The following is a 12,686-nucleotide window of genomic DNA, read 5'->3' as shown; positions in this document are numbered from 1 at the left end:
AGGAAAGCAGAACCATATTTGTAGACAGTCTTGCTCTGGTAGTCCTTCACTAGTAATCCATGTCTTAGTCTGTAGCAGACCCTTCTGATGGTGTTCATATTGCCAGTTCCTGAAGGTGTTGCCATGTACTGTGCATTGGTCTTTCAAAAATAGAGAAAAAGAGACAGAAAAGTGTCCATATGTGTTGTATAGCACCAGAAGCAATTATCTAAGAGGTGTCCTGTTGCTTGCTAACTTCACAGCTGGCTTCTAGGGGAAGGGAGTGGGGATTGCAGCCCAGGGTGTCTGTGTCAGCTTGTCTGAAAGATGTGTGAGAAGATATTCTATGTACTGAACTGAATCTCTGTCCACTAGGTTTGAGAGCCCTGTGCAGGTTGGAAGACTGCAGGACCTCATCAACCGGAGTAAGATGGCAAGGTGTAGAGGACGATTTGTTTGCCCAGTCATTTTGTACAAGGGAAAGGTAAAGCTGCATGGGTTACCTGCCTTTACTTACTTTCTTCCTGCTGTTTGAACTGTGCAGCCACATTTTCTGTCACCTTTCCCAGTGCTGTGAAAATCTGTGCTTTGGTACTAGTAGGCAGGCTGTAGTAGCAGGTAGCATTTGCTGTCTAGGCTGCATAAATCATCTATGGGGACTTTTGGCTATTTCCCCCCACCAAGTCATGAGCTTTGCATGAAGAGCTAACATTTGCTCCATATATGTGTCCCTTCTGAAGGACCAAAGGTATTTTGTGTTTGAGAGAGGAAAGATAATTATTGACCCTTTTTGTCCCTTACCCTTCCCAGCAGTGAGCTCCCTTTGAATAACTTTTCTCTCTACGGAGAAGTTTCCCTAGTCTGTTCCCTGGGGAGGCAAGATTGCATAAATGGTCTTATGAATGTGTGGGCTTGTCTGCAAAGGGAACTGTAAGAAAGTGAAATTAGATTCATTTTTATGTGAATTACTTAAACTGTGTTGAAGCCCTGTAGGAACAGTCTCATTTAGAATTTAAGTAGCTTAATTCAGTTTTCTTAGTTCAATTTAGAAACACTAAATATCAAAATCATACCTGTGACAATTTTAATTTAGCTTGACTGCAGCCATCGTGGGCTGAATCTGATGACCTCTTTCTGCAGGAGTGAACTGCCCAGAGTCATACTGGGACCATCCATAATCTCATCCAGGGGAATGTAGAAATAAGGCTCAAGCAGGGTATTAACAGAGCGTGGATGTTGCTAACTTGGCAGGAACTGACTGTGTTAGTGAATTGGAGATCTGAAGATGAAAATGTGATTTAAAAACTAGCTACAGATAAAGGCACTTGGGAGTTTGAGGTGTTTGGAGAACTCTATCTGGACCAGGGCTGCAGGAGAGACTGCGGAGAGGTGATAGCTGTAGGTCCCAACCTTTCTGTGTCACATGACAGCAAATAGGCCAGAGGTGTGATAAGGGAGAGACTCCTGGAGCATGTGTGGTTAATAACAAAATCTTCCTCCAGCATATCTGCAGATCAGCAACTCTGGCAGGCTGGGGAGAGCTCTATGGGCGCACTGGCTACAACTATATCTTCTCAGGTGAGTGAGGAGCCATTTGTCACTGTCTGCCTAGTAAGGGTGGTCAGTGCTGGGACAGTGACCTACATACGGGAGCAAGCTCTTCCTGAGATCCAAGGCAGAGCTGTAGCATGGGCCTGCTTGTATCAGGGCCTGCATAACAGAGCAAAGGCTGAAACCTTGTGTCCCATTTTCAAGCAGGTACAGGACACTGCTCATAAGAAGCAGTGACAAAAGAAATCAGGCTGAAGAGTGAGTTATGGGAAGCATGTAGGCAATTAAGGCATCCCAAAGGATTCAGGGTACTGATTCCCAAACACTGGGGATGGGAATAATGGAAGAAGGAGGATTGGAACTTGCTGTTCCTTGACTAATCATTGGGAATCAAATCCTGCTAATGGTGAGATATACCAGACTCCAGGGAAAGCTCTTTAGGGGAGTAGTAGGTGACTGTAGTGTGGGAGCTGAAGCTTGGCTTAACAAAACACTGTGTAGCACTATTGGGGTGTCTTCTGACTGTCAGTAATGGTTTGACCTGCCTAGGTACATTGCAATGACAGGGCAAGAGTGGGCTATGTTAGAAAACAAGCTTTTCAGGAACAGGAAGTATGGGGAACTGGAGAGAGCACTTAGGTGTGAAGAGAGGGCATCAAACCATGATCTTTTTGAGTGTGTGCATACCATGTCAGATTGGGGGTTGAGTAGGTTTACACAAGCTTCACTTCTTAATACCTTGCTTGCAGGAGGTTCTGATGATCCTTGGGCAGATGCTGAAGACATTTCAGAGGAAGATCCTGCATTTAGGTTTGTATGCATCACTGGTATGGGGAAAAGGGAGTTTGGACACAAGCTGACCGTGAGTTTGGACATAAACTGACTGGCTCAGCCACTCAATTCTGCTGTTTCCTAGTCTGGGCTTTGGGCACAGGCTTGAGACCATCACCAGGCTCAGAGTCTTACTTCCCTTGCTTTTGAAAGAGAGTCTTGAATGCTAATGGCTGGCTGAACCCAGTGTAAATGAAGCCTGCTGATCTATTGATGGAGGGAAGGGCTGGAGACAGGACTATGTAGGGCTATTTAAAAGGGTGTTTGAATTACACAGACATGTTTACTTCATCCAAAAGTACATCTTCAGGCTGGAGAAATTGTTCTATATCTTATGTGCTTGTTGCAGAATAGAGTGAGACATGGGAAGGGACCTTGAGCACAAAGTCTGAAGTATCAGTTCATTGCAGAGTCTAACTCAGGCTTGTGCTGTGCAGCTAGAAGCAGTTTCAGGGAAGAACTGTGGCAGTACTGTGCAAAGAATCGACTCAACATGGTCAGTCTTCCGTGCTCATCTTGCTTTGCCTTGTTCTGTCTTGCAGAAATGCAGATTCCCAGCTGTTTGACAAGGTCAGAGGGCATGACATCAAACTGCTTCGATACCTGTCTGTCCGGTATATCTGTGACCTGATGGTGGAAAACAAGAAGGTGAAATTTGGCTTGAAGTGAGTCTGGGTTCATTTGTTTTTGTGTGGACTTTGGTTTGCAGCTAGTGTAGCCCTTACGTATGAATTACTGTCAGACATGCAGTCAGCATCCTAGGAGCAGTCCCTGGAGTCTACAGCAGGAACAGTTGGTCCTGTAAAGAGAACCCCAAGGTTTTAGGCCAGAGAAAGCTGTATCAATGGGCAAGATAGCTGCTGTCAGCTGTCTTCTGCAGTCTGAGTGTGTTTTTTCTGTAGAGCTTACAGTAATGAGACATTCACCCCTTCAGAAGGGGGAGAGAAAAGGAGCCCTCTGCTTGTGTATAGGAACAGAGGAAGATGCTTCTCCTGTTTCTCTCAGAGAAAAGTTTTAGTGTTTTGGGGATATACCTGTTTATTTGGATATGTTGAGTAAGTTCTATCCTGCTCACTACCAAGTCATGTCAGTGTGCAGGGAGATGACAGGTAGCTTTTTGGGTGCTGGTATCTGTATGGAAAATACTCTGCAAATATGTGCTGTTCTCCTCTTGTCCTGTGCAGTGTGACATCTTCTGAGAAGGTGGACAAAGCTCAACGTTACGCTGATTTCACGCTTCTCTCCATCCCATATCCAGGTACAGGAATGATGTCCAGAGGGACTTCCAAGGGACAGGTGACAATCCGTTTCTGGGGACTGGGAAATAACTCTGTGTGTGTGTGGTGAAATGGCTGTGGCTTGCTGAATGTTTCCTGTGCTCCCTCTGGAGAGAAGCTCTTTTAAACTGAGAACATTGCAATGAATCCGGATGCTCTGGCAGTGTGAGTCAGCACTAGGCACACTTTGAGGTGGCAAAATAATTTCTCAGTGGTTCTTATTAATTCAAGCACAGAGGAAAAAGTCCCAGAGGTGGAGCTGGTTAAGATGGCCTTTGACACCCCTGCGACTCCAAATTACTGCTTGATGCAAAATATGTCTTGTTCTGTGTTATGTAAAAACCCAATTCTTAAGGGCATTTTCCAGCCTAGTGTTCCAGAGCTCCACTGAAAGAAATCGTCAGTGCCAGGCAGAACAGTTCACCTGAGCCTGCAGTGTGCGACAGATGCAGCCCATTCCAGCCTGTCTCCCTGGCTATATCTGTGCCTGTGCCTAGCAACCGCAGCTGGGTCACTTGCACTCTCACAGATGAACTGAATATTGCTGCCTGCCTGCTGATGTCAGGCTCAGCGATAGGATCAGACGTGAGGCTGCTGTGCTTGAGGTCTGTCTGCAGACTCTCCCTTGTGCACAAAGAAAGGGAGAGGAGAAAAAACCCCAACGATGTGCATGATCCAGATCCAGACTTTTCCTTGACTGCTAGTTGTTGCCCTGAAACATATTTATAAAGGTGTATGTCCCTTTATACAGAAATTAGTGACAATTGAGAGAAGCTGTGTGAAGTTTCTATGGAGTTTGCCATGCAGGTTGCCAGGGTGTACAGAAATAAGAGTATTAGTGGTTTCTGTAGTATATAGCACAGTTACATGTTGCTGCTGCACACCTCACCAGATCCAGAACGTGAGAGTGACCGTGTACACAGGTCTTGTGTAAGGTTGTAAATCATGAGGAAGAAGTGACTATAGAGTTAAGCAGCAGAGTTGTTACTGTACAGGGATCTGCATATGGCATGAAATATTCAGTGATGGTCCTTCCTCTTCTGCCATCTGGGACAGCTGCTTTCTTCCAGCAGCTCTTCAGTGCAATGCCAGAGGTAAACCTTATAAAAGTGGAAATTCTCCCTGCAGATGCTGCCTGATTTCAGTAGTGCTGGTCCATGGAGGAATGTTGTCATTCTGCTTAATCTAAGGCATACACATCTAAGGATCAGCCACCCCTCCAGTGACTGGCCAAATGCCGTGATACATTCTTATTGATGTTCCCAGGTTTGCACTGAAAGAATTTCTGTTTTGTAATTTGTCTCTGAAGTTCTTCTGAGATCATGTTGTCTTAGTGAGCGAGGCAGGGACCGACAGAGAGTCATAGATTTGTTTTGGATGGAGAAGACCTTTAAGATCATGAAGTCCAATCATTAACCCAGCACTGCCCAATCCACCAGTAATCCACATCCCTAAGTGCCACATCTACACATCTTTTAAATACCTCCAGGGATGGTGACTCTTCTCCTTGCTGAGATTGCACTTGTTCATCTCATCTAGATCATCAGTAGAGATGTTAAACAGTACTGGCCACAGTACTGAGCCCTGGGGAACACCACTGGTGACCAGCTACCAACTGGATTTAGCTGCATTCATCATCACTCTTTGGCCTTGGCCATCCAGCCAGATTTTTACCAAGCAAAGAGTAAGGACTGTCTAGAGTGAAATAATTGGGTTAAAGTTGAGTATCTGTAGAAACCTTTGGTGTTTGTAGAGGCCAGCACTTACTGCCATAATCCCCCATTCTTTGCTTTAAGCCGTTGTTTAATTGGAGTTAAATCTCAACTGACAGATTGTGTCCTGATTGTGTTTTTGAGGATTAGTCCACACACAAAGACTTTTTTTGCCATTGGAGTTATTTGTGACTTGCAGGTTGGGAGTCTCTGCCCATGTTCTATGCCTGGCACAGGGGTGTCTTGGTACTGTGGCACTGCTGAGGCACACACAGCATGTTGGGAGAGGTGTTTTCTGTAGCCTGCAGGCAGCCGCAGTGCTAATGGTGCTGCTCAGCTGTGACTAAGTGATTGCAGTTTGCAGCAGAGACTTCAAATAGTTGTTTGAGAAGAGCTTAGCCAAAGGACAAACTTCAGGAGAGGAGGGCTTGGGGGAAAGCTTAGAAGTGGTTATGAACCTGCTTCCTTCAAATGGGGCAAATCATGTATTTGAAAGCAGAGACAAAGGTGAGAGAAATCATAGCCACCTCTGACAGATCCCTTTCTTGTTACCTGCAGCCGATGCCCTGTGAAAGTTTCCTTTCCCCAGGGCTCTGCCAACACCTCCTTTTGCTGGTTCCTTCTCACTCAGCATGTCAAGCTGATGCCTTAGATCTGCGCAAAAGCTCATGGCCCTGCAAAGCATAGCTCCTTGGTGAAACCACTTTTTTGAGAATGAACAAAATCAGTCCCTCAGACTCCACGTTTGCTGTGTGTTTGGAGTTTGCCCTTTGGTGTGTGTGTGTGTCTTCACTGCAAAGTGCTCTAGGCTGTTGTTGCTGGAGGCCGTGCTGCACACTGTACTGATGATTACTGCTCTTCTCTTCCTGCAGGCAGCAGTTTTGATTGGTTTGGTGCTCTGGAGTCCAGGGCTGCCAGCACTTCCAGTCCCACAGGGCACTTCACTTGTTAGATACCAGTTAGCTGAACTGTTGTTCATTATCTCTTTTTCTTGCAGGCTGTGAATTTTTTAAGGACTACAAAGACCGGGATTATACAGCTGAAGGTCTCATATTTAACTGGAAACAGGTACATGGATATTACAAAATGGAGAGCTGTGGGTTTCCTGGGCTTAAGTCTTGTGTCAGAGTTCCTGAGCAATGGTGGATATGTCATGTGCCTGTTTCTGATCACAAGGAGGAAACCAACTGGGCAAACAAAACAGATGTGGATGTTATAAATTATTAATTGTAAAATTCATATGTAAAATAAATGAATCATTATCCTGAAATCTAGGACGCTTGACCTTTCATGGTGTCATGGGCTGCTCCTGGGTTTGAATTCTGAGACCTTGTTCATAAGCTCTGTTCTCAGTTCTTTCTTCTGTCTCCTGCTGAGGGAGATGGTTGAGCAGAACAGCTCTACAGAAATTCAGAAACTAATAAACCTGACTTTCTCTGTTGGGAGCACATAAAAGCTACTCTTGTCCATTAGTACTTCCCAGTGTCTGTGAGTTAATTCTTACCTCTTCAAGGTTTTTGCATCCAAATATGTTTTGCAGAAACATTTTCTTCTAATGCACCATTTGGCATTTGTGGTCATGTTTCTTTACAGAACTCACTCCCTTCCAAGTCACGACCTTTCTCTGACCAATTGTGTTTGGGTTTTTTGCAGGACTATGTAGATGCTCCATTAAGTATCCCAATCTCTCTGACCCAATCTCTGAATATTGATTGGAGCGAATACCAAGTGAGTAAAGCAGATGTCTCTGTGGGAGGTCAGAGAAGCATTGAGGAAGGATCAGTAAAGATTTGAAGTCTGACTTGCTGCTGTTCCTGTAATCTGGCTCACTTCATACCATCCCAGTGGGGGAGAGGCTGCTTACTTGACTGTTCAGAATGGCAGTGGAAATCCTCTTCCCAAAAGCTCCGTGGCTTTGTGTGCCCTGAGGCAGCTGACTGTAAAGTCAAATCTTTTTCTGCAGCTTTCATAAAGTTTGCAATCCATTGGGGAAATAGGTTGCTAGCAAAGGTAAGGAATACCACAGGAAACAGAAAGCAGTATTATTTGGTCGCAGTCTCAGCTCAACATGTGCCCATGCTGGGCAGTTCCTTGGCTGTGGGGAGTCTTGAGAGAGGTCAGACTTCTCAAGTGAGCAGAGCTGAGTGACTGGGCACCTTCTTCACAGCTGTGCAAGGTGTCTGTCCTACAGGAGAGGAGTAGAAAATCATAACTGACCATGGCAGGTCTCCACTCCTTATTACTGTGTCAGCATGGCAAATGGTAATTGAACCCTTATGTTTGCCCAAGCTTCAAGGTTTACCTTCGTTCACACCAGGGAGTATCACCTTACACTACTGATTGGTGTGCTCCATTTTACACATCAGTGGACCTACCAGGTTTTGTGAGGATTGACTGTGCTGGAGCATATCACAGTACTATGCTCTGTGGCTGGAAGCACCACGGAACCAGCAGAGCTCCCGTGCTGGGCCAGTGTTTGTCAGTCAGTGATGTAAATACTATTTCAGTGCCAGCATAAGCAGAATCACAGAAAACTACCTGGCAGCATTGAAGCAGAACTAATAGAAAACAGCTTGTGTATGACTAGAAACTCGTTCACTGGAATACTGAGCAGCAAATATTTTAAAAAGTGTATTAAAAATTGAAGAGGGTGTCATAAATAGATGCAAAAATGATCAGAGGACTGGAGAAGGTGCTTCACTTAAAGCTGAAACTCTCAGCCTGTTTAGCTAATCACTGCGGTGATGGAGGGTTGACTTGATTAATGTGTAAGTACATTTGCAGGGAGAAAATACTAATTCTAAAGCACTCTTCAGTCTGGGGAAGAAGAGCTGCACAGGAAACAGTATCTATAATCTGAAATCAGACCTTCAGATAAGGGAAAGCAGTCTTGTGTGTTATTTTTGAAGATGATCTGTTGCAACATCCTGCCAAAGGAATAATGAGCTGTCACCCCTAGTTGAGGTGCTTCTCTGGGCAAAGATGTTGCCAAATGCAAGCTTCAGGGCTGTACTTGGGGCAACTGAACAAAACTTGCTGGTTTGTAGTATAGAGAGATCAGACTGGATAATTAGATGATTCCTTCTGACATAAGCACGGGATTGGATTGAATTGGGCAGATAAAAGACTTTGGAAGTATGTGTTTTTCTGCCCCAGACTGAATGTGTTTCCCATTTCTCTTCTCTTTTGTGACTGTGCAGACTTCATGGCAGAGCAATACGTTCTTTGTCTGATACTAGTGTTCAGTGTGGTTACATGCACAAGTGCACACATGAAAGCACACAGCAAGTGTTCTATTGCTAGTGGTCAGATGTCACTTATACCACTAACTTTTACCATGAAATGTGTCCCTCTCCGTGCCTTTTCCTTGCCAGTGCTATCCTATTTAGCTTGAGCTAGTTCTGACTCTGACCAGCCACTGAAATTCTCTGCATCTTCTCCCAATACAATGGTCAAGTGACAAATTTGGGCCTGTTCTGATATTTTTCACCTATATGTCTTGTAGTGCTAGAGGTCTCTTGAGTTCTGAGCCCTTTTGTGGTGCTACTTGGAGGTTACTGCAGAATTCCAGTGCCTGTCTGGAGCAGTGGGAAAGGGTCAGCCCTCTGCCAGCAGCCTGCTGCTGTTTTAAAGGCCCAGAGAGTTTCTAGCCAAGTGCTTGGGTTGTGTGAACAGGCTGCTGACCTTGTCCTGCACACCCCATCGTGCTGCTTGCATTACATACACAGCTGTAACGTGGCTGATGAGCCACTTGGTGAGGTGCACGTGTGCAGGGGCTGCAGAACTGGGTCAGCATTCTGCAGGTGTTTGCTGCCTCACGTTTGCCTCTCTGAGCCTGGTCTGCTTGGAGCTTTGGGGCTGCAGGCAGGCAGGTCCTGTGTCAGCCAGGCAGACAGTAGAGATGGCCTTTTACTGTTTTATTTACCTGCCTGGTATCCTGTACTGAATTGCCTTTTGCAGAGGATTAGGGGAATTGATACCAAGGGAAAGGTATGTCACTCTGAGGAATGACCACACAGTTATTTCTGTTCTGGATAGTGCAGCTCTAACTGCAGAGCAGTCTTTTGCAGACCCTTATCAACATTTCTCTTTCCGCAGAGCTGGGACCTCGTACAACAGACACAGAACTACCTGAAGCTGCTGATCTCCATCATCAATAGTGATGGTAAGACAAAGTCCTTGCTCCCAGCAGTGTAACTGGAGCAGTCACTGTCCTGGAAGAACAGCTGATGGCATTAGTGCTACTGTGGATCAGCTCCCAGTACACGAGTCACTTTATAGAGAGTTTCACTTCTTTCTGTTCAGAACAGGGTGATGGTCCTTGCATCTCAGGGCTCCAGCTCTCCTCTTAGAGAGGGACTTGCTGGTTCCCTGAAAACCCTCTCTTCCCAGGGATTGAGGGATATCTGAAAACTTAATGTTTTACTACTTTAAGCCTGAAGAGAAGAAACATTTGTTCCTCTGCTTGTTGACTGTTGTTTTGCTGGACACCTGTGTTTTGTTCCCCCAACACTGGGTCTCATTTGGTGTCTGTTTAAGAGCTCCTTCTGCCCTCTTTTATCACAGCCACCCCAACTCCTTGAAGAGTGTCTTTTGCCCCGTGTTAGCATCCCATTCCCTCTGGGCACTATGACTTTCTATGTAGCACTGTTGGATAGATGGAGCCATGGCTGGCTCTGCCAGCATGGCCAACTACAGACTCTCCTGCAGTAGTCATGTTGGGACACACTGCAGATTTTCTGGAGAGCATAGGAGTAGTGTGTGCCTCTGCTCAATGTGCAGCAGTAGGAAGGTTAGTAAGACTGAAAAAGTGTTCAGTTGGTGCAGGTTTCTTGCTGATGTGTGGATAGATTGTGATAGTGGGTTGTAACTGCGTAGGTTTATGTCCTGGGTAGCAAAGTGATGTTCATACCTAATGACTTCATGTTCTGAGCAGCTGTCAGGACCAGGACAGCACATCAGCTGGTGCTGCTGACAGTCCAGGACACTCTGAGCAATTTGTTGGCTGCTGTATTCAAGACAGAATGTTCTGGCTTGGTGACTGAGCTCTGCTCTTGAGCCTGGGCTGTGGGGACAGAGGGTAGCTTGTCTCTACAGATTTGCTGTAAAGAAAAGTCATTGCTCTCGTGGTAACATTTCTTTTTTTTCCTTCTCCTTCCTACCCCTGCCTGGAACAGATGACAGTGGGCTCCTGGTGCACTGTATATCTGGCTGGGATCGAACTCCTCTCTTCATCTCCTTACTGCGCCTCTCCTTATGGGCTGTGAGTACCTGCTGACCTCATCTGCCTCTGGGGGTGATGGTTTTGGAGGGTGAGTGACTCTCACTGAGAAGTGATGGTGAAGCAGTTAATGTTCCATTTGACTATCATGGCTTCAGAGAGAGTATGAATTGGCTTTGATGTGGAGCCCAGCATGCCATCCTGCCATCAAACAGGGTACCACAGGCAGGTAGAGCAACCTAGACATCTTGGATCACCATGACAGTTGTCAGCAGATCATGAACCCCCAAGTCCCAGGACTGCTGCCTGAAGGCTGTTCTTGTTTGCTTTGCAGGATGGACTGATCCATGCGTCCTTGGAGCCGTCTGAGATTCTCTACCTGACGGTGGCCTATGACTGGTTTCTCTTTGGGTAGGTATGATAAGTTTTACTCACATGTGCATCCTGGCACAGCAGGGGATAAACCTTCAGTGAGTCATCTCTGGTGTTTGCTCACAGCCAAAGGTGGATGTTGGGGTAACTCCCAATGAGCTGGGACAGGAAAGGCTGGTGCCTTGACAGCATGTACTCTGCTGCTGGTTCTGGCATGTGACTCAGCTTCCCTTGCTCTCTTTCCAGGCACATGTTGGTGGATCGGCTCAGTAAAGGAGAAGAGGTGAGTGTCTGGTCTGAGGCAGTGGCTGAGCACTGCTTTTTTGTTCTCAGGATACTTGTTTATGGTAGCAGCATTCACTGCCTGCTTCTGGTAGTATCAGTGGTGTTGCTGGTCTCTAACTGATTGGTCTGGTGCTGGAAATATGAGGTAGGAGCCTTACCCCATCACTTTCTGATGATTAAGGTGTGGGGATGCTTTTCTCTCAGGCTACATTTTTGTTGAGGGATGTCAGTCCTGGCCTCCTGCTGCTCTACCTTCCAGTGTTTCCATCCTCCACCTGCAACCTGCAAAGAATAGCTCAATATTCAGCCATTAGTGTTCAGGCCCCAGGTGGAAGGGTGCTAGGACTTGCTGTTCAGCTCAGTGATGAAAAGGATGCTTAAGGTGTGTGACTCCTGGGAGCTTGAAAATGAGGCTGGATAGTCTTGTATGCTTGTCCCGAGTGCCAGCCCTCCTGCCTGGGTTCTGCAGCTGCATGTGGCTTGCATGTCATCATGGACTCATGAGCAGCTTGTGCTGGTTCCAGTGTGTGAATTTGGTGGGGTGTGTCTGTGGGTGCACAGGTGGGTCTGGGAGGCAGTTAAGATTAGTGAAAATAATTCTCTTCAAATCTTTCACTGCTTAACAGCAAAAATAGATTGCTCTGACTGTAGTTGCACTGTAGTGCAATATCATTTTTAGATAGAAATCAAGAGATGGGGAGTGAGTCTAACTCTGTTGCCAGCCCCTGCTCCTCACACTCACCTCACTAGGGAATCCCCAGCCTCTGAGCAGCAGAGCCAGGACCCTGGCCTATTTTCCATCTTTCAGGGTTACAGAATCCATGTATTAATGTCATTCCTTCCATTCATTCCTTTCCCAGAGTTCTGCTGGCTTAAGCCTGGCTGCTCTGCTCTGTTGCCTTCTTGGCCACAGGTGGAGTCAGCTGCTCCAGCAGGAGAGGGGGTGCCTGGCTGCCTCTAGCACTCCCTGCTTCCCACTTCTCCCAGGAGAAGGGCACAGCCCTGCACAGGTGAATGAGTTGGCAGAGGTGAATGATGCAGACTGGTGCATGGCAGGGCACAAGCTTGGGACCACATGCTGCAGGTATCTCATGCTTCCAGGTGTGGTCCAGCTGTGGTGCCAAGGTGGAGCATGTGGCTCTAACCCTGCTAGTCCTGCTGGGTTTGCTGCTTACCTGGGTGTATAAGCAGCTGCTGGGGACATCTCTTTGCATTCTGCACTGACGCCATAAGTACCTGCCGTGTGCTTGCGGCATGTGTGCAAAGCATTGATAAGGAGACTTGTTGAACACCTTCCTTTCTGTGCCTCCCTGTGGCAGGGAGCAGAGTGTCAGTTGAACATGTAAGGGAAGGCCCAAGATGCAATGGTGGCAGCCCATGGCTGGTAGCCGCAGATTTTTGCTATCTCCTTCCTGCCAACGCCTCCCCACCGAGATAAGAGGCTGCATGGAGCCTCGG

At 46.6% G+C, this 12,686-nt stretch overlaps 1 protein-coding gene across 1 annotated transcript in view; it reads left to right on the top strand.

Moving 5' to 3' along the window:
• Window positions 1–354: 354 nt before the first annotated feature.
• The window catches only part of MTMR14 (myotubularin related protein 14), a gene marked incomplete at its 5' end in the record, with an annotated part of 26,689 nt that continues 14,357 nt past the window's right edge, over window positions 355–12,686 (top strand). Inside the window, 11 exons of the mRNA XM_009072527.1 lie at window positions 355–463; window positions 1,482–1,557; window positions 2,280–2,340; window positions 2,904–3,026; window positions 3,546–3,619; window positions 6,348–6,418; window positions 7,004–7,078; window positions 9,449–9,515; window positions 10,528–10,613; window positions 10,906–10,982; window positions 11,190–11,226. Coding sequence (XP_009070775.1) covers window positions 355–463; window positions 1,482–1,557; window positions 2,280–2,340; window positions 2,904–3,026; window positions 3,546–3,619; window positions 6,348–6,418; window positions 7,004–7,078; window positions 9,449–9,515; window positions 10,528–10,613; window positions 10,906–10,982; window positions 11,190–11,226 — 856 coding nt within the window. The remainder of the gene's footprint in view (window positions 464–1,481; window positions 1,558–2,279; window positions 2,341–2,903; window positions 3,027–3,545; window positions 3,620–6,347; window positions 6,419–7,003; window positions 7,079–9,448; window positions 9,516–10,527; window positions 10,614–10,905; window positions 10,983–11,189; window positions 11,227–12,686) is intronic.

The sequence above is a fragment of the Acanthisitta chloris genome, unplaced genomic scaffold (genome assembly GCF_000695815.1).
Source record: "Acanthisitta chloris isolate BGI_N310 unplaced genomic scaffold, ASM69581v1 scaffold5434, whole genome shotgun sequence".
NCBI classification, from domain to species: domain Eukaryota; kingdom Metazoa; phylum Chordata; class Aves; order Passeriformes; family Acanthisittidae; genus Acanthisitta; species Acanthisitta chloris.
Note: the sequence above shows the minus strand (reverse complement) of the source record. Positions and strands in the feature narration are given on the sequence as shown.